This window comes from Petaurus breviceps, unplaced genomic scaffold (genome assembly GCF_028583685.1).
Source record: "Petaurus breviceps papuanus isolate PSGF00001 unplaced genomic scaffold, PetGlider_PUasm1.0 126, whole genome shotgun sequence".
Taxonomy (NCBI): Eukaryota; Metazoa; Chordata; class Mammalia; order Diprotodontia; family Petauridae; genus Petaurus; species Petaurus breviceps.
Window position 1 is genome coordinate 75,632,012 of NW_027185655.1, and position 24,874 is coordinate 75,656,885.

General features: G+C 37.9%; 1 protein-coding gene across 5 annotated transcripts in view; it reads left to right on the forward strand.

Annotated features, from left to right (window-relative positions):
- The window catches only part of NEK1 (NIMA related kinase 1), a 186,319-nt gene that overhangs the window by 102,296 nt on the left and 59,149 nt on the right, over positions 1 to 24,874 (forward strand). For 3 of the 5 annotated variants that reach the window (XR_011170037.1, XM_069097133.1, XM_069097148.1), the window contains 5 exons: positions 12,730 to 12,813; positions 13,288 to 13,371; positions 13,889 to 13,966; positions 14,569 to 14,664; positions 19,155 to 19,322. Coding sequence is in view for 4 of the 5 variants with exons in the window: in XM_069097133.1 (XP_068953234.1) it covers positions 12,730 to 12,813; positions 13,288 to 13,371; positions 13,889 to 13,966; positions 14,569 to 14,664; positions 19,155 to 19,322 (510 nt within the window). In the remaining variant the exon portion in view is untranslated. The remainder of the gene's footprint in view (positions 1 to 12,729; positions 12,814 to 13,287; positions 13,372 to 13,888; positions 13,967 to 14,568; positions 14,665 to 19,154; positions 19,323 to 24,874) is intronic. The other 2 variants (XM_069097141.1, XM_069097155.1) reach the window with 1 other exon arrangement.

Consider the following 24,874-nt stretch of genomic DNA (forward strand, 5'->3'; position numbering starts at 1 on the left):
CTCTTTTCTTTTTTGTTTTGTTTCTTCTTTCTCGTGGTTCATTCCATTGGTTATAATTCTTCTTTATAATATGACTCAAGTGAAATTATGTTTAATGTTAAGGTATATGTAGAACCTATATTAGACTGCATGCCATCTTGGTGGCTAGGGGGAGAAAATTTGGAACTCAAAAAACTTGTGGAACTGAATGTTGTAAACTAAAAATAAACTTATTTTTTTTAAGTGTTATAGATTTTTGTTTGTCATTTTAGAAAGTTCTTTACACATTTTTCATTTAACCAACATTTGTTGAGGTCCAATTATGTACAAGATGCTCTGCTACATACTATGAGGACATATGAAGAAACAGAATCTTTGACACTGTCAGGTCTTTTGGATTCTGTGACATTGCGGTCTGTTTTTGTATTCTGAGATCATTCTTTCTCTTTTGTGGGCTCATCTCTTCTTCCATTCTTCCTATCTCTTTAAGTGTGAATGGACTCCAAAATTATTTCCTTGGTTCTTTTCTCCTTTCTTGCTTAGATTGTTGACTCCTTAATTATTTAATCTACTCCCGTGAAAATTGTGAAGAAGGTTGGCTTTTGTTTCATGGAGAAACTTGGGATCATTACAAGCACTGTGCATTTTCAAAAGGCATTGCAGGCAGTACTGTTATTCAACTTTAAGACCATCTCTTTGTGGTTTCAGTGTCTGTCCAAGATTCATGCTCTCATAAACCAGTTCTAGATGTTCTCCATTTGGTCAGATATCATAATCAAAACTTTGGTATCTTCATCCATTCAGTTTTTCCTGTTAAACCAAACTCTTGAATAATGATGCACCTCACTTAGACTCTCCAGTGGTCTGGAGTCTGATTAAATAACCACAATACCCACAAAGAACATCTGGAGGATTTCACTTTCTTTAGCAAATCCCTTTTCCATTTGAATTCTCTTTTAACTATTCTCCACAACAACAATGAAGTCCTTGGCTAAACATAATCCTCTTATACCATAACACAAGTACTTCTCTTGACCAGAGTTGTCAAAGTTATCGCTGTTAACATCTTTCAAGGCATCTCATAATGTTGACAAATTCTTTGGAGACACATACCGTGTTTCCCCGATAATAAGACACGTGTCTTATTATTTTTTTTTGGACAGAAAAACACCAGAGGGCTTATTTTAATGAACATTGACAGCAATTTTAATAAACAGGTAAATGTGAACAAAAAAATGTACCTTTATTCAGTAATGATCATGTCATCTTCTTCAACAACATCGTCATAAGTGTCCATACCCTGAATTCCGTCCTGGATGTCTTGTGCCTCCATTTCCTTCAGAAGTGGACCCAATCTGTCATGTCCAGCAATATAGCTCTCTTTAAATGAATATGTCTTGTCCAGGTAACCTGCTTGTAGTGCCTGGGCGACACAGCTGTCAGTAATTTTATCCCATGACTTCTTCACCCAAGTCACGACTTCTTGCAGAAAGGGCTTCACAAAGTTTCCACGCTCATTTCTTTCCATTCTATTTTCAGTGTAGTCATTGACTTCCATGCGCAAATGGTCCTTGAATGGCTTCTTTATTGCAATATCAAGGGTCTGGAGATAGGCAGTCATTCCTGCAGGAATCATTACTTGATCTATTCTTCTCTCTGCAAGGAAGTTCTTCATTTCTTTAGCATGGTGAGTGCTGGCTGAATCCCAGACTATCAGATCTCTTTGGTTACCTCGCATAACAAGTGGCAGCATTAAATCAACCCACTTTCTTATAACGGCTTGTGTACACCAGGCTTTTTCGGTTTCAAAAACATAAATGCCAGATACACGTTCAATCTTATCTTTCTTGCCCTTACTGATGATTAGAGGTGTGGCTTTCTTTCCATCCAAACGAATTGCCAAAACACAGGTTACCCGTGCACTTTCATAGCCAGTGGTGGGAATGTAGATTGACGTTGCACCCCTGTGATGAATTGTTGTTTGAGATCCTTGTCCCATAAACACTGCAGTTTCATCCATAGCAATCATATTGCAGGTTTGGTACTTGGAAATGTCGATCCTATCAATAAAGGACTTGAATGCAAGTGCACGTTTAATAACTTCAGCATCTTCCAGCTTAAACAGTGTTGTTGATCTTCTTAGGGACGGTTCATACCGTTGAAGGAAACCGTCCAACCAGTGTTGTGATGCTTTGAATCCTTCTGAGACCATTTCAAACTCTGGTGCCATTGAAAGGGCAAATGCTTGAATATCAGCCCTGCGCACAACCAAGGCCTTTGCTCTCCTGTCAGCAATCCATTCACCAATGAGTATCTCCAAGTCAGGATATAAGGGCTGCCGACCTGATCCAGACCTGCGCTTTTTCCCTTTTCCCTCATCCACCTGTTGATTGAGGTTATTATAATCTGCTCTCCATTTTCTGACCATTCAAAGATCCAAAAGTTTTTCTTTACAGAAAACTGCAAGATTCTTGCCATGTGACTCCTCTGCAATTGCTTTCTTATACTCAACAGTATACGGTAGCTCTTCCTTTTTGTACTCATGTCTGGGGGTCAAAACAGACAGAATAATAAAATTATGACCATCAGTCCTTCTTTTCACTCCATCATGCCCCCTGAGTTCTTCTTTTTTCCTCCATCATGCCCTTTTTATCCTCCATCATGCCCCCTCACTCCCGCTTACATACCGGGTTTTTATGTTGTCCTGCCTCAGCTGTCCTCTGCGGCACTGCTCTCAATGGCGCCAGCAAGCAAATCACTGGGGAAAAACAGGATGATGCACTCACTGCTGCACCTCTGATTGGATGCAGCTCAGAGCGCGGCGTGCGTTTCACCCAGGGGGAGGGACGGTGCATACAGAGGGTACCGTAATGTAGCGTGTAGCGCAGGGGATCATCTTCACTACAGTAGCAATCTCAATAGGGCTTATTTTTGGAGGAGGGCTTATTTTAGAGGAATCTTACACAGTAAGGGGAGGGCTTATTTTCGGGATAGGTCTTATTATCGGGGAAACACGGTATGTGGAAAAGAGTCTTTAAAGAAGTTTCTTTTGTGAATGCAATGCTTTTTAAAAATAAACAGTAAGCATAGAGCAATCTTATATTCTTTACATTTCATACTGTCTGTTGGTGGTAAACTAGTGGACTTGGTTTTCAAGTCCTCAAAAGCTAGAAATAATCTATTGCTATGACCATGTTCTAAGTCTTCTAAAAGCATGGAATCCCCTAGAGCTTGAGCTTCACTGGCATAGCATCTTCCAGGGTCACCTCAACACCATGATGAGGAATTCATAACTACAAAAAAAAACAGATAAGATCTCCTCAAGTAAAGAAAATGCATTATTTAGGACTTCAACTTTGAAGTTCTTTTATTGTTGTTAGCTTCATTTTTCTCTTAATTTAGTTAAGGTGCACTTTTATTAATTTATTCTTCAACTTGTTTCCAAAGATCAGTGTTTTATATTTAAATAAATGCATTCTTTTTTAATCTTTAAGGCAGCATTTTCTTCAAATTTCTAAGTGGATTGATTTCTGCAGATACAACTATGTACAACATGACTGACTCTGCAATTATTGGACCTGGGTTCAAATTTTTTCAAATTTTTTTGTAACTGCAGGCAGGTCGTGTCACTTCTCAGGACCACAGTATCATTGTTGATTAAGTGAAGGGTTGGACTTGATGACTTCCAAAAATCCTTTCCAGTTTTTAGATTCTGTGACTCTTGGACTAAATATGTTGATATGGATTGTTGGGCAGGTTTTTAAGTCAAGCAGTGTTAAGGGATCAATTGGTCAGAAGGAGATTACAGGTGTCCTTTTGCTAGCACTGACTTGCCCATACTTGGATCCTGGTTGCAGTCCTGGGTGGTAGTTCCAGGGTGAAGAGGATCATTAGCAAGGTAGAGCTTACAGCCACAGTGGAGGGAGGACCCTCCTTACAGTTCTGGGGCAGAAAAGAGTGCTTGTGGTCATTCACAGGTCAGGAGAGTAGTAAACTCCTTTCCTTAATTCATACCACCATGGAAAAACTGAAAACTTACAAGTCCCTAGAAGTATTTCTGAAAACAGCTGCACAAAATCCCTGAAGCTTAGGACAGGGCATCCTCCACCCTGGGAAGCAAAGCTCTACTTGAACAAACAGTTAAAAGTCAAATAATAGGCTGGGGAAATGAACAAACAGTGGAAAAAACCTCTGGCTATAGAAAGTTATTTTGGTGACAAGATTAAAATACACACTCAGAAGAAGACAACAAAGTCAAGCTCCCACACCTGAATTGATCTCAGGCCATGGAAGAACTCAGAAAGAATTTTGAAAATCAAGTAAGAGAAATAGCGGGGAAAATTGGGAAGAGAAATGAGAGTGATGCAAGAAAATCATGCGAAAAAAGTCAATAGCTTGGTAAAGAAGACAAAAAAAAAAAAATCCTGGAGAAAATACCTTAAATAGAACAAGCCAAATGACAAAAAAGAACCAAAAAGCCAATGAAGAGAAGAATGCCTTGAAAAGCAAAATTTGCCAAATGGAAAAGGACCTTCAAAAGCTCAGTGAAGAAAATAATTTCTGAAAAATTAGAATGGAGCAAATGGAAGCTAATGACTATGAGAAATCAAGAAACAAAACAAAACCTAAAGAATGAAAAAAATATAAGAAAATGTGAAATATCTCACTGAAAAAACTATTCCCCTGGAAAGAAGGTCCAGGAGAGATCATTTAAAAATTATAAGACTACCTGAAAGCAATCCCAAAATGAAAACTGCCAGGAATATTATAGCCAAATTCCAGAGTTCCCAGGTAAAGGAAAAAATAGTGCAAGCATCCAGAAAGAAATAATTCAAGCATTCTGGAGCCATAGTCGGGATAACACAAGATTTAGTAGCTTGTACATTAAAGGATCAGAGGGCTTGGATTATGATCATCTGGAGGGCAAAGGATCTAGAATTACAACCAAGAATCACCTACTCAGCAAAATTAGTATAGTCCTTCCCAGGGAAAAAAAATGGACATTCTTCAATGAGATAGACGACTTTAAAGCATTCTTGATAGAAATGACCAGAGCTGAATAGAAAATTTAACTTTCAGATACAAGACTCAAGAGAAACATTAAAAGGTAAACATGAAAGGGAAATCATAAGGGATTTAATAAGGCTATATTCTTACATGGGAAGATGATATTTGTAACTCATAAGACCTTTCTCATTATTAAGGTAATTAGATGGAGCATATATAGACAGAGGATACAGGTGTGAGTTGAATACAAATGGATGCTAACAAATAAAATTAAGTGGTGAGAGAGTAATGTACTGGTAGAAAGGGAAAGGTAGAATAGGGTAAATTATCTCACATATAAGAGGCAAGAAAAAGCTTTTACAGTGGAGGGGAAAGAGGAGAGGTAAGAGGAAGTGAGTGAACCTTATTCTCTTATCAGAATTGGTTCAAAGAGGGAATAGCATACACACTCAATTGGGGTATAGAAATCCATATTAGCCTATAGAAAAATAGGAGGGGAAGGGGGAAAAGAGAAAGTAGGGGAGAGTGATAGAAGAGAGATAGATTGGGGGAGGGGTAGTCACAAGCAAAACACTTGAGGAAGGACAGAGTGAAAGAGAATAAAATAAATGGGTGGGGGGAATAGGATAGAGGGATATACAGTTCGCAGCAACAGTAACTGAAAAAAATTTTGAAGCAGATTTCTTTGAGAAAGGCTTCTTCTCAAACATAGGGAAGAGTCACACTTATAAAAGTAAGAGCCATTCCCCAATTGATAAATGATCAAAAGATATAATTAGTTTTCAGATAAAGATATCTATAGGCATATGAAAAAAAAAATTTTTTTTTGCCTTTTTGGAGGGCAATTGGGGTTAAGTAACTTGCCCAAGGTTACACAGCTAGTTTTTTTGTGTGGGTGTTAAGTGTCTGAGGCTGGAACCAAACTCAGGTCCTCCTGACTCTGGTGCTGGCGCTTTACTCACTGCGCCACCTAGCCACCCCTGAAAAAATATTCTAACACTGTTGATCAGAGAAATGCAAATTAAAGCAATTCTGAGGTGCTACCTCATACCTATTAAGTTGATTAATGGGACAGAAAAGGAAAATGACCAATGTTGAGAGGGATATGGGAAAAATGAGACACCAGTGCATTGTTGGTGGAGTTGTGAACTGATTTAACCATTCTGTAGAGCAGTTTGGAATTATGCCCAAAGGCCTCCACAACCAGGCATATTCTTTCACCTAATAATATCTCAAAAGAGATGCAAAAAGGAAAAGGACCTATATGTACAAAAATGTTTATAGCAGCTCCTTTCTGGGGGTAAAGAATTAGGAATTGAGAGGATGCCCATCAGTTGGGGAATGACTGAACAAGTTGTGGTATGTGATCATGATGGAACACTGTTGTACCATAACAAATGATGAGCAGGATGCTCTGAGAAAATCTTGAAAAGACTTGCGTGGGCTGATACAAACTGAAATGTACTGTGTACAATGTAACAGTAATATTGTGAGATGATCAGCTTTGATTGATTTAGCTATTCTCAGTGATACAACTGTTCAACACAACTCTGAAGGATTTGTGATGAAAAATGCTATCTATCCCCAGAAAAAGAATTGATGGTGTCTGAATACAGATTGAAGTATACTTTCTTTTTAACTTTTTTCTTGAGTTTTTTTGTTCTGTTTTCTTTTATAACATGGTTATTATGAATATGTTTTGTATGACTACACTTGTATAACCTACATTGAATTCTTTCTCAGTGGGGAAGAAGAGGGAGGAAGGGAGAGAACTTGGAACTCAAAGTTTTAAAAACAAATGTTAAAAATTGTTTTTACATGTAACTTGGAAAAATAAAATACTAAAATTTTTTTTAAAAAAGAATCATAATCAACTGGAATTGACTAAAAAATATGTATGTCTTAGTATGGTTGTTTAAAAATTAATATATTTTGGGTGGATTCAAGATGATGGAGTAGAAACAGGACTTCCTCAGGGCTCCTGCTCCCACCTCCTCCAATTCATGTAAAAAATTACTCTAAACAAACTCTGGAGCTACAGAATGACTCAGAAAAGTTAACTTCCCACTGAAGATAGTCTGGCAGGAAGGGGCCAGTGCAGCGCTCTGGAAGCTGAGCCCAGCCTCGCTGGAACACGAGCCAGAGGTTTTAGCCTCAGGGCAGCCACAACCAGCCGCCAGCTGGAGGGGCTTCAGATCACCAGCAAGTGTGGTGGTTTCCAGAATTATCAACCTATAGATGCTCAGGACAAAGTGAGAGATCAGTGCAGTGTGGACTTGGGGGCCTGGAGTTGGGGAGTGTAGTCCGGCCTTTGCCCCTGGAGGGAGAAGCGGCTGAGGCATGGCTGCTTCAGAGCTCCAGGCCTGCATATTGTAGGGGGCACAAGCAACCAGTCTGAGGGGTAATCACTTTTGCTTTAACCTGCTTGAATCTGGATCACTGTCTGGGATGGAGGGCCTAGGTTGGGTGACCAGTTTGCCAGAGCATGTTGAGGAGTTAGAAAGGGCAGCCAACTTATAGCTCCAGCAGCTGAGAAAACCCCAGCAATTTGGGACAAAGCTCCCCCTTCTGGTAGCAGCGTTCTATTATGGTAAAAAGCTCAAAAGTCAAGTAATTGAGTGGCAACATATGCAAATGCGGGAAGCAAGGCAAGCACAGTGGTCCAACTTTGGATTCCTTTTTTGGGGACAAAAATTATCAGGGCATAGAACAGGAAGAAGACAATGAAGTCAGAACTCCTGTACCAAAAGCTTCCATCAAAAGAATAAACTGCTTACAGGCCATAGAGTACTTTAAGAAGGGTTTTGAAAACCAAATAAGAGTAGTGGAAGAAAAATTGGGAAGAGAAATGAGAATGATGCAAGAATATTATGAAATGAGAGTCAACAACCTGACTGAAGAAAATAACACCTTAAAAAAAAGACTAACTCAAATGGCAAAAGAGGCTCAAAAAGCCAATGAGGAGGGAAATGCCTTAAAAAGCCAAATTTGTCAAGATGGAAAAAATCTCAAAAGCTCACTGAAGAGAATCATTCCTTCAGAATTAGATTGGAGCAAATGGAAGCTAGTGACTTTATGAGAAATCAAGATACTGTTAAACAGATCCAAACAAATGAAAAAATAGAAGGCAATGTGAAATATCTCATTGGAAAAATCACTGACCTGGAAAATAGATCCAGGAGAGATTATTATAAAAATATTGGACTACCTGAAAGCCATGATCAAAAAAAGAACCTAGAAATCATCCTTCAAGAAATTCTCAAGACAGTGTCTGCTTGTGGTGGAGTGCTTGCGTGTGATGTTGAGGCCCCCTTCTGCAAGGCCGGATCATCATGGCTGACTTCCTTGTGCTGAGGAACAAGGCAAAGATGCCCATCTTGGGCCTGGGCACTTGGAAGTCCCCTCCAGGCAAAGTGCTGATGCTGTGAAGGCTGCAATCAATGTTGGATACTGCCATGTTGACTGTGCCCACGTCTACCAGAATGAGAATGAAGTAGGTAAGGCCATTCAAGACAAGATCAAGGCGAATGTTGTCAAATAGGAAGACCTCTTCATTGTCAGCAAGCTTTGTTGCACATACCTCTGAGGAAAGCTTGGTCAAGTCAGCCTGCCAAAAAACTCTGAGTGACTTGAAGCTGGATTACTTGGATCACTACCTTGTTCACTGGCCCACAGGATTTAAGGCTGGACAGGATCTTTTCCCATTGGATGACAAGGGCAATGTGATTCCCAGTAACAAAACTTTATGGATACATGGATGGCCATGGAAGAGTGGGCAGCAAAGCACAAAAAAACCACAGCACAGGATCTGATAAGGTTCTTCATCCTATTGGTCAAGCCTGGCCTCTGCTTCCAAGAGCTGGGTCAACCATTGAATATCACTCTCAGTTCTTAGCTTGAGTAACTCCTGGTTTTCCGAACCCTCCTTCCTGCTCATCTAGTAATACAGAATGAATACCCCCTCCCCAGATGGACCCTGTAAACAAGAATTTTTCCTCCAGCAAATGGTTTTCTTTTAGTAACAAGTAAATTTCATCTACTTGAAGTTATAAAACCTACCTTCTTGCTTTAAATTTAAAAAAAAATCTTTTATGTTGTATAAAAAAAAGAAATTCTCAAGCAAAATTGCCCTGATGTTTTAAAACCAGAGGGCAAAATAGAGGTTGAAAGAATCCACCCATCACCTCCTGAAAAAGATCCCAAAAAGACAACTAGGAATGTTGTAGCCAGGTCAAGGAGAAAATATTACAAGCAGCCAGGAAGAAACAATTTGAATACTGTGGAAACACAATCAGGATAACTCAGGATCTGGCAGCTTTTACACTGAGGAATCAAAGGGCTTGGAATATAATATTCCAGAGGTCAAAGGAGCTGGGATTAAAACCAAGAATGACCTACCCAGCAAAACTGAGTATAATATTTCAGGGGGAAATGGAATAGACGACTTTCAAGCATTCTTTTTTTTTTTTTTTGCCTTTTGGAGGACAATTGGGGTTAAGTAACTTGCCCAAGGTTACACGGCTAGTTTTGTGTGTGTGTGTGTTTGGGTGTTAAGTGTCTGAGGCTGGAACCGAATTCAGGACCTCCTGATTCCGGGGCCAGCGCTTTACTCACTACACCACCTAGCTGCCCCACTTTCAAGCATTCTTGATGAAAAAAAAAAACAGAGTTGAATAGAAAATTTGACATTCATATACAAGAAGCAAGAGAAGGATGAGAAGGTAAACACTGAAAAGAAACCATAAGGAACTTATCAGAGTTGAACTACTTACATTCCTATATGGAAAAATGATCATTGTAACTGATGAAACTTTTCTCAGTATGAGAAGTTGAAGGCTATAGAAATGTATGTATGTTTGTATATGTATATCTATATTTATGTTTATATAGGAGGGTATATCAGTATATGAATACATATGTGAGTGTGTATATACCGTGTTTCCCCGATAATAAGACACCGTCTTATTATTTTTTTTGGACAGAAAAACACCAGAGGGCTTATTTTCAGGGGAGGGCTTATTATAATGAACATTGACAGCAATTTTAATAAACAGGTAAATGTGAACAAAAAAATGTACCTTTATTCAATAATGATCATGTCATCTTCTTCAACAACATCATCATAAGTGTCCATACCCTGAATTCCGTCCTGGATGTCTTGCGCCTCCATTTCCTTCAGAAGAAGTGGACCCAATCTGTCATGTCCAGCAATATAGCTCTCTTTAAATGAATATATCTTGTCCAGGTAATCTGCTCGTAGTGCAGCTCGGAGAGCGGCGTGCGTTTCACCCAGGGGGGAAGGACGGTGCATACAGAGGGTACCATAATGTAGCGTGTAGCGCAGGGGATCACCTTCACTACAGTAGCAATCTCAATAGGGCTTATTTTCGGGGGAGGGCTTATTTTAGAGGAATCTTACACAGTAATGGGGAGGGCTTATTTTCAGGATAGGTCTTATTATCGGGGAAACACGGTATGTGTACAGTTATACATAGACAGGGTACAAGACCAATTGAATAGGAAGGGATGATACTTAAAAGGTGAAATTAAGAGATGGGAGAGATAGAATGGGGTAAATTATCTCATATAGAAGAGGCAAGGGAAAACTTACAATTGAGGGGAAGAACAGGAAGGTAAAAGGGAATGAATCAACCTTACTCTCACTGAATTGGGTTTAGGGAGGGATCGACATACACACCAAATAGGGTATCTCACCCTCCTGGAGAGTAGGGGGGAAGGGGACGAGAGAGGGAATGATGGAAGGGAGGGCAGGCTGGGGGGGAAGGGAAGTTGAAAGCACCCACTTTTGAAAAGGGACAGGATCAAAGTAGAGAATAGATCTAGTGAGGGGGTGGGATAAGATGGAAGGAAATATAGTTAGTCTTTCACAATATATCCACTATGGAAATATTTTGCATAGCTACATGTGTACAACCTACATTGAATTGCTTATCTTCCCAATAAGGGTGGATGACGAGGGAGGTAGGGAAAGAATCTGGAATTCGAAGGTTACCTTCAATTTGATTTGATTAAAAATCAAATGTTTAAAATATATGTATATTATTATTATTATTATTATTATTATTATTATTTTACATGTAACTGAAAAATAAGCTATACAGATACTGGGGCATAGAGATCCACCATGCCCTACTGGAAAGTCGGAGGGGGAATGGGGGAGGGAGCAAATTGGGGGAGGGGATATTCAGTGAATCGCTGTTTTGGGTTGGTGGGTAGGGGGGAAATGGGGAGAAAATTTGTAACTCAAAATCTTGTGGAAATGAATGATGTAAACTAAAAAATAATTTTAAAAAATTTATGTATTTTTAAAGCAGAACTCAAATGTTAGCAACAAAGAGTTATGTTTATTTTCTTGAATGGGATTAAATGCAAGGTGGTAATGGCAATTGAAGTTATTGAGTAAGAATGTGCCTGTTCAATGGAGCCAGAGAGAATATTATAGTTGTCACTACTACCTGATAAAAATCCTGAAAATTTTCACTGGACCCATAGAGAAGAGTTTCTGGCATTTGTCTTTTATCTTTTTTCAATTAATTTTGAGAAAAATTTGAATTTCTACCACTTACAAGATACTTGCTAGTTCTGTGAAAAACATGCCTTCGAGGAGTTTAAATGTAATATGAATAAATGTAAATATGATACAAGGCATAATGTGAAAGGAGCAAGAGAACCAGATAAAATGTTAATGAGAATTTAAGAGGAAAATCACTTTAATCTGTTGTCTTTTCCTTTTATCTTTTCAAAAGCAGCCACTTTGCCCCCAGTGCTCTTAATATTCCATTTGCTTCCTCCCCACCCCCAGTCCATAAGAAATAGGAGTCTTATAAACTTTAAGTACCTTCAGCATATTTTAACATTTTGATGCCAATTTAAATGCTCCAAAGCATTATCTCCCTCCTCTTTGTCACCTATTCATTTATGTCCACTAGCTCCCAAGGCTTTTACGTAGCTAATTATAAGAAGAGTTGTTTCCCAATTACAGTCATTCAGAGCATCAGTGTAATTTCCTATTTCTGATGTTACCCTTATAAAATGGTCCTAAAGTGTTGTTTTCCTGAGTCACAAGACAAATACCTGGGGCAACAGAAGCAAAGAGCCATGGAAAAGGCAATTGATGTTATCAGCCTGCCTTTTAGTTTAATCTTTCTTTGTCATTATGCATTATAATTTATTTAAGTCACCAAGGCTAGGTGTGCATTAAAGAGAATGTTTTCTTTAAATTGGGGTTTTGTCCCTTGCTCGCTCTTGAAGTGATGGACTGCATGAGAGGCTGATAATACTCTGTCAGCCTTGTCTGCTGTACTGGACACTTTTGTCTAACTTGGTTTTGATAAGGGAAGTATATTCCTGTCTAGGAAGGAGGCAATTAATATTGGAAAGTAAATGTTGAAAAAAGAGGGTGCATCACTGAAACTCTTTCATTTGTATTTCAAGGAGTAGGACTTGGGAATCTTTATACTATTTCCATGTTATTAAAATGGCAAGTCAGCATATATCTAAAGTCTGTTTTGAAGATTTATGCTTTAAGATGTATGCTTTAATATTAATTACCATTATATATTTTTAATTACAGTTTTTCGATATAAGTAAAAGATATTTGTCAAAGGGCGCTGTAAGAATTAGGAAATGATCCTTAGATGAAAAAAGTAACAAGCTATTCCTATATAAGGTGGTGACATAGCCCCATTCATTTTTGAACTTAGTACATTAAATGATAAACAGGGTACCCTGCAAAACCTGACAGCTATGTGTGGAGGCAGGTCCAGTACTTCAAGAGGAGGGAAACCAAGAAACAAGGAGGAAGAGGTATGCTTCCTGCATGTTCGCTACCTCCATCACCTAGCCACACTTTTTGAGTTTATTGACTTCTTTTCCTGCATGGTTTAACAACTGTTGGAGGCTTTTTAAGTGTATAGGGAATATTAATATATTCAGGCTGCCATATTCCATAATTATACTCTGTAATAACAATATCACTCATGTGATTATTTTGCTTTCAATAAAAGGAAGAACCCTTATAATTTTTTTTCTTTTTCTCACCCAGGCAATATTTAATAAAATTACTTTCAGAGGAAGTCTGCTGAATTGTGTTTTTAAAGTGACTGCTAATTTTGCACTTCCATTAATCCGTTTCAAATAATCTTTTGCTTTCTCTCTCTTCTTCTGTTGTTCAAATTAATACATTTGCTCAGTTTTATTTTATTATAATTCTCATATCCACCAAAGTCTGTAACTTGTTTGTTTTCCCCCTAAATGAAAATTTTGAATTTTTTCTTATAGGAGTACTTGGCAAGATTAAGGCAAATAAGGCTTCAAAACTTCAATGAACGCCAGCAAATTAAAGCCAAACTTCGTGGTGAAAAGGCAGGTTGAAGACTATGTAATTTGAGTAATTGATTACTATGTATACATTTACAATATAATTGAGAGGATATTGTAGATAAAGGAAACTTTTACAGAAGAACTCTTTCAAAAATAAGACCTAACATAAGACGGAGGGAAATGGGTAGAGCACATTCCTATGCACAGGATTTAAGAAGTACATCAATTGTATAAATAGGAATGAAGATTGAATTGCATGCTTTTCTCCTCCACCTCCCCCCAAGAATTTTGAGAGAAAATTAGATCATATTCTTGAATAAGGAGAAGAAGCTTTTTTCTCATTTTACTGTTGTTTGGCCAGACCTATAAGAAGAAGGCCTACTCACCTACTCAAGAAATGTAATATCATTCTTGAGAAGAGTTCAGTTTCAGAAAAACAGCATTGGAATGCCTTCCAGTTTTATACTGTTGGTTGTCTATCACTCCTCAGAATTCATGTACTAATCAGAAAGATGTGTTCTTGCTGTCTTGCTTGCTCATATGCTAATTTATTTTGTAGAATGATCCTGATGGCTTCAAAGGACAAGAAGGGAATGAAGAAATAGAAGTTAGACGCAAAAAAATAGAAACACTAAAGGTATACCAGCTTGAAGCGATTAACAGTTGCCAAAGACTCCAAGTGAATTGTAGGAATTGAGATGTGAAATACAGTTTTCTGGTTCTATGTACTCCACCAGTTAAGGAACATGACTTATCTGTTCTTACTTTTTCTTTTTTTTTTTAATTAATTTTTATTGCTAGATTTTGTTTTCTCATCATCCACATATCTATCTGTATCTCTCATTCCACCTTCTCCTGGAGAGAAGGAATGAGGAAAGGGGGGACCCCCTAATCAATACATCAATGAGTCTAGTGTTACAATATTCATGATACCCCAGATTCTGCATAAAAGGTGTCTTCTCATATCTCATATCTCTCTGGAGCCCTCTTTCATGATTATAATTTTGGAACATTCAGCTTTGGAGGTTTAGTTGTTACTGTTTCCATTTACATTGTTGTAGTCATGGTGTATTTTGTTTTCCTAGTTTAGGAAGTCCTTAGTGGTTGACTTCCTTAACATATATGCCTAGACATAGGATCTCTGGGTCAAAGGGCATGGCCATATTCCTATATCTTTAGCTTGTGTGCTTTAGGCTTTCTTTGTGTGGTTTTAGTTTATTCATTTCTGTTCATTTTCAGGCCCAGGCAAACGCTCGAGCTGCTGTATTGAAAGAACAACTAGAACGAAAGAGAAAGGAAGCATATGAGAAAGAGAAGCGAGCTTGGGAAGAACATGTAAGAATTTTCTGATTCTTAAATGATCCGTGCTAATAGGATGGTGTTTCTCTACCCTTGTAAATTACATCAAATCGTGAATGTTTATGCCCCAAATTTGAAAATTATGGAGACTTGCCCTCTCTACTGTGCAACCTCTCTGAAATGTGTATCAATATGGAAATAACAGAATTATTTGTGAGCACTTAGAATCTTAGTAATTCAATACTGGCCATATAATTGGTGCTCAGTAAATACTGACTGAGTATGATTCATTGCAGGACTGGAAAGAGTAGAGAAATGATGAGGGAATTGCAATTATAATTATATCTCTGTCACTGTGTATGTTATTTGGCCAAGTCACTTAATCTTGTGAGATTCAGATTACTCATTTGCAAAGTGATAAAATTCATTGAGGTAAATCCTAGTCCCTTTCACTTTGAAAATTCTTTAAGTATCCAACTTGGAATAGAAAATAAATCTCAAATGTTATTTTGAGTCGGTATAACCTAGTAAATGATTCCAAATTCTTTTACTAAGCCTTAGCTTTATTAGAAAATGCCATATTAGAAAAATGTCCAAATAGGCAAAACATTTTTTAGATCTTTATTTATGTTCGTATATGTTTATCATTCTTATAATGGATATAGGTCCTGTTTTGGATTTGTCCTGTTACACGTTGACTATCAATATCTACCTAATTACCAGTATTTTGCATGTTTATATATAAATTTATAAAACTGATACCTGTTTTTCAGAAATAAAAGAATTAAGACCTGGAAATAATTTCATATCACATCACATCTTAGTGGCTTTTCCCCTCATAAAATGTACTTAGGGTATTTTAGAATTTAAATGAAGTATAGTGAAAAAAATATTTAATAAGTATTGTTACTTGATAACTTTTTTTTCATTCAGAACTGTGATTTCTTTTCTGTAGGAACTCCTAGTGAGGAAATTCCTTTTACCAGGGCAGATCAGCATCTAGTTTGATGATTGTTTGAATGCTATAGATTAATTTACTTTCCCAGTGTCATATAGTCCATGTGGACTTGAACATTGGGACTTGAAGATAGATCTTCCTCTCTCTGAAGCCAGCTTTCTGTACACAGTGCCATGCTGTCTTTCACTTAGACAAAGAGCAACTCAGAATTTTAAGGAATTACTATGAATTGAATAACATTTGATTCTAGCTTATTTAGGGTACATGAAATCAGCTGTGAAATTCCTTTTGATCCTTTTAATGTGGTGAGAGCATGCTATTTGGTAATATTCATCTCAACCTAGATTATATTTTTAATGATCAAATGTATTTATGATATAATTTCTGTTGCATTTTGCTTCAGAGATAATTAAACTCTTAATATCATAAGTTTTCTAGTTGACTTTATGAAATAACATAAGAAAATGTCACTTGGTAACACTGCCAATTAACATTTTTTTTTAATTGCATATGAACCACAAGGACTGGTGACTGATAAGGTTCTAGTGGACCTTCATATGCCTTTTTTTTTTTTTTGCTTTTTGGAGGGTAATTGGGGTTAAGTGACTTGTCCAAGGTCTCACAGCTAGTAAGTGTTAAGTGTCTGAGGCCAGATTTTAACTCAGGTCCTCCTGACTCCAGGGCCAGTGCTCTATTCACTGCCCCACCTACCGTGTTTCCCCGATAATAAGACCTATCCCCAAAATAAGCCCTCCCCTTACTGTGTAAGATTCCTCTAAATAAGCCCTCCCCCGAAAATAAGCCCTATTGAGATTGCTACTGTAGTGAAGGTGATCCCCTGCACTACACGCTACATTACGGTACCCTCTGTATGCACTGTCCCCCCCCCCCGGGTGAAACGCACGCCGAGCTGCATCCAATCAGAGCTGCAGCAGTGAGCGCGTCATCCTGTTCTTCCCCAGTGATTTGCTTATTGAATAAAGGTACATTTTTTTGTTCACATTTACCTGTTTATTAAAATTGCTGTCAATGTTCATTAAAATAAGCCCTCCCCTGAAAATAAGCCCTCTGGTGTTTTTCTGTCCAAAAAAATAATAAGACAGTGTCTTATTATCGGGGAAACACAGTAGCCCCCCTCTATATATTACTTTTTTGCCCAAATTCTATAATGAAATCTTCAGTCTTTGGATCTGGTCTATCTTCCTTTTTTTTTTTTAATTGATAGCTCAAGAATTATACTTAAATATAAATGCATTTATAAGAGTAAAGTAATTAGTTTCCATTTTTATGCAAATTATATGTGTGTAGTTACACAAAGCATATTTCTGTATTAGCCACGTGCAGTGCAATTGTGACACCCACAGCAGCGGCTGTGACTATGCAGATGTATTTCCAGGGTAAATTTGCAAAATGTAATAAACTCTCTTCATTAAATGCAAAACCAAAGTATTTACTTAGATTAGAATACCAGGAGGTAATATTTAACAAAGTATTGATCATCACCACTCCAGGGAGCACCGACATCTTATGCCTTGTTAGACTTCCCTGCGAGTAGGTTTCCTTAGACTAGTTCTTCCCTCTGCCTACTCAAGCTCCTTCTCTCTCTGAGCCCTGTGTCACTCTCACTCCCTGCTCTGCTTCTCAACACAGCGCCCTCTCCCCCAACATTCTATTTACAATAAAATTATGCTGGCTAAGCTCCTCTCACTCTTAACTCCATGTGACCTAGGTTTCATGTGACTCAGGTCCCGTGTGACTCAAAGCAGGTTACACAGGCCTATTAATGGATGGGGAAGACCTTTCTATTCCATTAACATTACACCATGTTGCAAAAGAAAATACAGGACCCTCCCTTCCCCCTCAAAAAAAAAGAAGAGTAAAAAAATGTTTGGATTTTCATTCAGCCTCCATCAGTTCTTTCTTTGGAAGTAGATAGCATTTTTCATTTCAGAGTTGTCTTGGATTGTTGTATTGCTGAGAATAGCTAAGTCATTCACAGTTAATCATCATATAATAATACTGTTACTGTGTATGATGTTTTCCTAGTTCTGCTCATTTCATTTTGCCTCAGTTCATGTAAGTCCAGGTTTTTCTGAAAGCATCCTGCTAATCATTTCTTATACCACAATAGTATTTCATCACAATCATATACCACAGCTTGTTTAGCCTGATGGAATATCATGCTTGAGGAACAGCAAAGAGGCCAGTGTCACTGGTTCTTATAGGAAGTGGATGGGAATGAGATGTAAGAGGACTGGAAAGGTTAGAAGGGGCCAGGTTATAAAGTCCTTTTTAGACACAAACAGGATTTTATATTTGATCCTGGAGAGAATAGGGAGCCAGTGGAGTTTACTGAAAGGAGTGTGACCTGGCCAGATTAGCACTTGAGGAAGATCAATGTGATATGTAAGTGGCGGCTGAATTGAAGTGGGGAGACAGGCTGGTAACAGTAGTTCAGGCATTAGATAATGATGAGGACCTGCATCCTATGCTCTACGCTGTATGAGGAGACAAAGAGGGGTGAGTGTGTGTGTAGGAAGATGGTGGTATGCATAGCAGTAATGGAGAAGTAGGAAAAAAGGGAAGGTTTGAAGGGAAATGTAATAAGTTCTGTTTTGAACGTAAGTTTTAAGATGTCTTATACTTGATTAAAATTTCTGCATTTTGCAAGAGTTCATTTTGGGTTTGGCTAATGGTTATGCTTTTTACGTCACTGCTAAATTATCTAACACCAAAAAATGTCAGTTCTTTACAAGAAAGTTATTTCTATGTGTGAATATTTGAGATGAAAAAATATTATAAGCAAAAATTATTTATGGAATTATGTTTTTAATATTATAGATAAATGTTATTTTATGGGGCATAGTGATACAATAAAGTGCTGAGCCTGGAGTCCAGAAGACCTGAGTTCCGGTCAGACCTTGGAGATGTAGCTGTTTGACCCTCAGCAAACTGCTTAACCTTTGTTTGCCTCAGTTTCCTTATATGGAAAATGGGGATAATAATACCACTTGCCTCCCAGAGTTGTGAGGCTCAAGTGAGATAATAATTGTGCATAGCACCTGACATATAGTGTTGCATAAATGCTAGAAATTATCATTATTAGTTATACTTGAATTTCAGGATAAAACAGATAGCTGAATATGCCAAATTGTTTGTTTAGTGAAGTTGAATATATACCCCAGCCCCTGAAAATATCATTATATTTCTTTCTCTGTAACTATTGATATTTTCATTTTAAATGCTATTTAATGTCTACTGAAAAACATGCTGGAAATGGCAAATGAGTTTATTTTGAGGAATATGGTTGATGGCATAACTTTTATATTCAGTGAACTTACTGATTTGAAATAAAAGAAAAATTAGTATTAGATTTATAAGAAGTCAATGATGTGTTCATTGCTTTATTTTACAAAAAATAAAATATGACACAATTTGATAAAAATTATTCTAAGATATTTTATACATGAATTAATCCAAATATACCAAGTTGACAAAAGTAGTTTTTATGTATGTTTTTTTTTCTCTACAAATTTAAATTTTCCATCTATAAATTCTTTTTTTACAGTTGGTAGCTAAAGGCATAAAAATTGCTAATGTACCTTCCAGTGAGAGAGCAGCAGCACCTGGTCATTTCCTGGAGCAGCATGAACCAGGCAGCCCTCCTTCCCAGGTACAAGTGAAGCCTAATATGCCAGTTATCTCCATCACATCAGCTTTGAAAGAAGTGGGTGTGGTAAGTTCTTTGAAATTTTAAACATATAGATGTATGAAAATGATCTGATATTTTAGAAGCAAAATGTTAAGTGAACTAATTGTCAATTCCTGATATTTGAACTGGTTAAGAAAAACAAAAGAATTATTTCTTCATAAGAATGTTATTTTTTTTATGATTGATACTTTGTACTCTGGAGCCTCACTCTACTCAGGCGTCAGGCCTGGGATTGTCTTTTAAGTGAACTTCTTTGTAAATATCCTTTATTTTTAGTGGCCTTTTTCTCATTCCTCCCCTTGATGGGGTGGTACCGTAGGGCTTTTGTTGGGGGAAAGGGGAGGCACGGTCTTCTACTTTGTCTAAACTCTCTTTGGTTAGCTCCTCACCTTTGTCTCATAGATTTGTAAACTCCCGAAACACAGACACAGCTCAAGGACCACCTTCTTCATAATACCTCTTCTTATCCTTCCCAATCACCTGTGTTCTCTCTCAGTAACTACCTTGTTTTTATTTATATCCATTCACTTTATTATTAATATCAACATGCATTTATTAAATGCTTACTGAGCTTCAGGCACTATGCTAAGTGTACAAGTATGTACATACAAAATAAAAATCATGTAAAAGGGTGGTAATCGCAGAGGAAAGGGGAAGGGGTGAGATTTAGTGAGTGGAAATGGGAAGGAAAAGACCTTTTGTAGAAGATGGGACTTAAGCTAAGTCTTTTTTTTTTTTTGGCTTTTGGAGGGCAAATTGGGGTTAAGTAATTTGCCCAAGGTTACACGGCTAGTTTTTTTGTGTGGGTGTTAAGTGTCCGAGGCCGGAACCGAACTCGGATCCTCCTGACTCTGGGGGCAACACTTTACTCACTGTGCCACCTAGCCTCCCCAAGCTAAGTCTTGAGGGAAGCCAGAAGGCAGAGATGAGGACAGATAGTGAAAAGGCATGCAGTCAGGAGATAGCATGTAATGTTTGAGGTACAGCAAGAGAGCCAATGTCATTGGATCATAGAGTATGAGGAGAGAAATGTGTAGGAAGGGACTGGGTTGTAAAACTCTTTAAAAGCCAAGCAGGATTTTAAAATAGAGGTAATAGAGAGCCACAGGAGTTTATTGAGTTAGGTCAGACCTGCACCTTACGAAGATCCCTGACGTCTGAGTTGCAGCATGTTCTAGAGCTGGGAGAGCCTTGACACAGGGAGACCATCCAGCAAGGTATTGCAGTGCTCAGGCATAAAATGATGGGACCCTGCACCAGAGTGTATGTCTGTATTTTCTCTGTTGATAGAATGTAAACACCTTGAAATCAGGCATTGGTTTTTTTTTCCATTTCATCTCCAGCACCTAGTTCAGTGACTGGCACAAGTAGAAATTTAATAAGTACTCATCAGTTCTATATCCTTTCATTTATGCCCCCAATAGAACCTAAGCTACTTGAAGGATGGGGCAAATTCATATTTGTATCCCCACTTCCCAGGACAATAATGGATACTTAATAAAAAATTTTGAGTGATTGGTTTCAGTAATTGTCTCTTTAAGAATCCAAGGTGGACCACCTTTATAGCAGATTCTTTGTATAGTTAACAATGCTGTAATCATAGTCATGTAGGTGGTATAGTGAATAGAGCCCTCTAAAGAGCCTAAAGTCAGGAAGACCTGAGTTCAACTATGGCCTCAAGCCATTGCTAGTAAACACTGACCCTATATGACAGTTCCTATCTGCTTCGGTTTCATATGTAATAACAGCATCTACTATCAAGTGTGGTAACATTTGCAAAACATTTAGTACAATTCCTGGCACATAGTAAACACTTAATAAATGCTTATCCCCTTTGCCTTCCCTAATGAAGTTCCACTGTAATTCAAGCTTGATTTATTTTAACTTCCTTTATTAACATCCTGATTGGCCTGCTTCTTACGCCAATTTTTTAATTGGCCATAGTGTGTGGATGCAAATGCAGGAATATAATCATATTAACTACTACCAAATTATGAGTTTTGTCCCATTCTGTTTTGTTTTTGTTTTTTTGCCTTTGGAGGGCAGTTGGGGTTAAGTAACTTGCCCAAGGTTACACGGCTAGTTTTTTTGTGTGGGTGTTAAGTGTCTGAGGCCGGAACCGAACTCGGGTTCTCCTGACTCCAGGGCCATCTAGCTGCCCCAGTTTTGTCCCATTCTGATCTATATAATAGTATTGTTTATTTTTAACATTTTTAATGTGTTTTGTTTCAAATGGTTTTCACTGTCATTTACGGATTCATCCTTTCCAGCTATTTCCAAAGTCATCACCCCCCAGAATTGACAGTTCCATTGTTAAGCAAAAACAGCCAATATAGTGACCATATCTAATAATGTATGTAGTTTTCAGTTCCTTTAATTCTTTTTTTGTTTGTATTGCTTTTTGTAGGGGCAATTGGGTTAAGTGACTTGCCCAAAGTCAAGTGGCAAGTAAGTGGCAAGTAAGTGCTAAGTGTTAAGTGTCTGAGGCCAAATTTGAATTCAGGTCCTCCTAACTCCAGGGCCAGTGCTCTATTCACTGCACCACCTAGCCACACACACCCCTCCCCCGCCCTTAATTCTTTAGAGGAGTATATGTTATATTATCAGTTTCCAGAGATCAAGGTTGATTATTACAATTACTCAGAGCTCACCTTCTTTTTAATGATTTTTTTTCATTTACATTGCTTTGTTATTATATAATTTTTCTAGTCTCCTTCATTTCATTCTTGTGTCATTAAACTCTTATAAGCCAAAACTGACATGGTGACAAATAAATGTAAGCAAATCCAAAAGTTTATATTTGGAAATATTAGTACAGCTTCCCAGGGTGAGAATTAACATAATATTCATTTAAAAGGAAAGGTCCTAATTCTCAATTAAAGGGGAAGATTGTAGCAATTGTCTTTTATGTGCTATCACCTCAAGAGTTTAAATTTTAAAAACAGATGTAAAATAATTTGTACCCCAATATCTTGAAATTATATTCACCAAATTAATTTGCTCTTCCCCCTGCACCCTCACCAGTCAATGTCATTTTGGTCTTTTATTTGTCAGAATGTAAATTCTCATTTTCCATGTTTGCTTTTGTTTTGAAAACAGAAATTAGTTTCTCCTTGTGATAGTAATGGAATATAAAGATCCCCCTGTATTGGCTTGGTTTTCAAATTGATTATGTTAAAACCCAGAGCTTGTTAATCCCACCTGTGGGATGGACTTGTTGACTTGAAAAGAGAGACATGAACTGGGAGGAGCTGGTGACATAGATTTGGAGAGACAAGAGAGAGGCAGAAGAACTTTTTGGAAGCAGCACCCTCGTGGAGGCAGAGAGAGAGAGAGAGAGACTGAGAGGATTGCTGAGGGCCACTTTGAATTGCCCTAGACTTTTGAGACCTGCCCCTGGAGCTGCCAAGGACTGAGGAGACATGGCTGTTTTGCTGGTACTTTGTCTGTCTGTTTTGATGTTGTTTTGCCAGATTTGTCCACTGGTGAAAGACAGTCCTGTTGTTGAAGAAGTCCTGGAACCTGGCTCTTGGCTAAGAGCTCCTGAGACTATCCTGCAGACAGAGAGTGAATACTGTCCACTGGTGAAGGACGGTGCTGTTGTTGCAGGGGTGTGGGAACCTCTCTGTTGGTTCAGAGCTACTGAGACGGTCCTGCAGACAGAGAGTGAATACTGTCCACTGGTGAAGGACAGTGCTGTTGTTGCAGGGGTCTGGGAACCTTTCTGTTGGTTCAGAAGCCCTGAAGAAGGATTTTCTTGTTGTATGTTTACAGAAATCCTGGGAGAGGGTTTTGCTAATGTTTTCAGGGGTTCTAGGACTGTTCTGCAGACAGAGGATGAATTAATGAAGAGACTGGCAATGTATCTTGTGCCCTTGCTAAGCCTTGTCTCCCCAGGAACTAAGATTGCTGAGAACTTGCCTAGTGTCAAGATGAAGAAAAGACCTCCATTTGGGTATTAAGTGCTGTGCTTAAACTTGATGTAACTCTGGGGTAGATTCAATTGTGATTTAGGGGTGGGGAACTTTTGACCTTTTTGTGTTCTATGGTTTAACAAATGAATGTACTTTACTTAGATTGGAAACTAATCTCCATTTGAGAAGAGGGTCTTTGTGGTGGACTAAATGAAGGTACAGCCTAGGGGTGGAGTAGTATTTAGAACAGGGACTTTGTAATTGATTGAATGAATGGAAGGTCCTGGGGTAGGGTAGTACTTGGAGATTATTTAATCACACTTAGTAAATGCTGTATTTTAAATGATGTCATGTTTTGACCTTCTCTGTTCTTAATTTGTCACTGAGTAAAATGGAGAGCACCTATGCTGGTATTTTGAACCTTTGGAAGTTGCCTTTCCTTGGCATTACATTACACTCCTACTCACAACTGTATGGTAATAGAGGACAGAGAAACATCAACAAATTACAATACTGTTTATAAAACAAACTCATTTTCGACTTATGTGGAATCACTTCACCTACTGAATCTTTAATAAGATTTGTTAATAGAGAAACTTTTAATTGTGTTCATTTCATTTCATTGTCCTTTCTCTGGTGGAATTGAAAGTAAGGATTGTTTAATTTCTTAAATTTGTATCTCCAGTGTTTAGCACTTTTTCTGACACATAATAAGTGCTTATTGATTGATCGATTGATCCATGATAGTTGATGTGACAAGTCAGTTCTTATCTCAGGTACTTAAGTAATTTGTACATTCTCTCTCTTTATGTTGCCCTGTTGCTATATTGTCAGTAATGGTTGACTATTAAATACTATAAAGTATTTGACCATTCTGTAAGAATTTCATAAAAGAAGGAACTGCTCCTCTAGAAACATTTTTTCTCTATAATAACTTAATTTTTTCTTCTAAAATAAATTTATTTTGCACCTACCACACTGTTTATTCCAACTTTAGATACCATTGGGTGCACTCTAGATGGTACCCAGACATATATTCTCATCCAGCTGGTCATCTCTCTGGCTAGTGACTGCTAATTCCTGACTGCTTTTACTGGGGAAAATGTTCTTTGTCTCATTTACTTCTCATGAGATATTTCACATTGCCTTCTATTCTTTCATTTGTTTGGATCTGTTTAACAGCATCTTGATTTCTCATAAAGTCATGTAATGGGAATGTAAATTTTTAAGATCTTCCCTGCCCCTAGGCTAAAGTGCACCTGGAGCCTGGGGTGGGAGGCTTGTTTTCAAGTAGATACTTCTTGATTGGCCAGTGAGTCAATAAGGTTGTTACATTCTCTGAGCCAGGAGAAGGCTATATAAGCCCTGATGTGTAGCTTTGTTTTGGGGCTCACTTTGAGAAGTGTTCTGTGATTTGATCAGATGAAACTCTGGGAAGCCATTGTTGAGAGCCCCCGGCTTTGAAAAACCCAGATGTTGATTTGGTATGGATGTAATGGTTGGACAGTTTGGAAATCTGTCTACTTGATCTGTTTCTCTGTCTTGATAATTCTGCCTGTATACTCTGAAGTTCGGGGTGCTGACCTTTTCCCCCTGAACTAGGTAAAGGATATATGTTTGACTGATTAAAGTAAGCTTATTAACCCATTTTGAGTTGCTTTC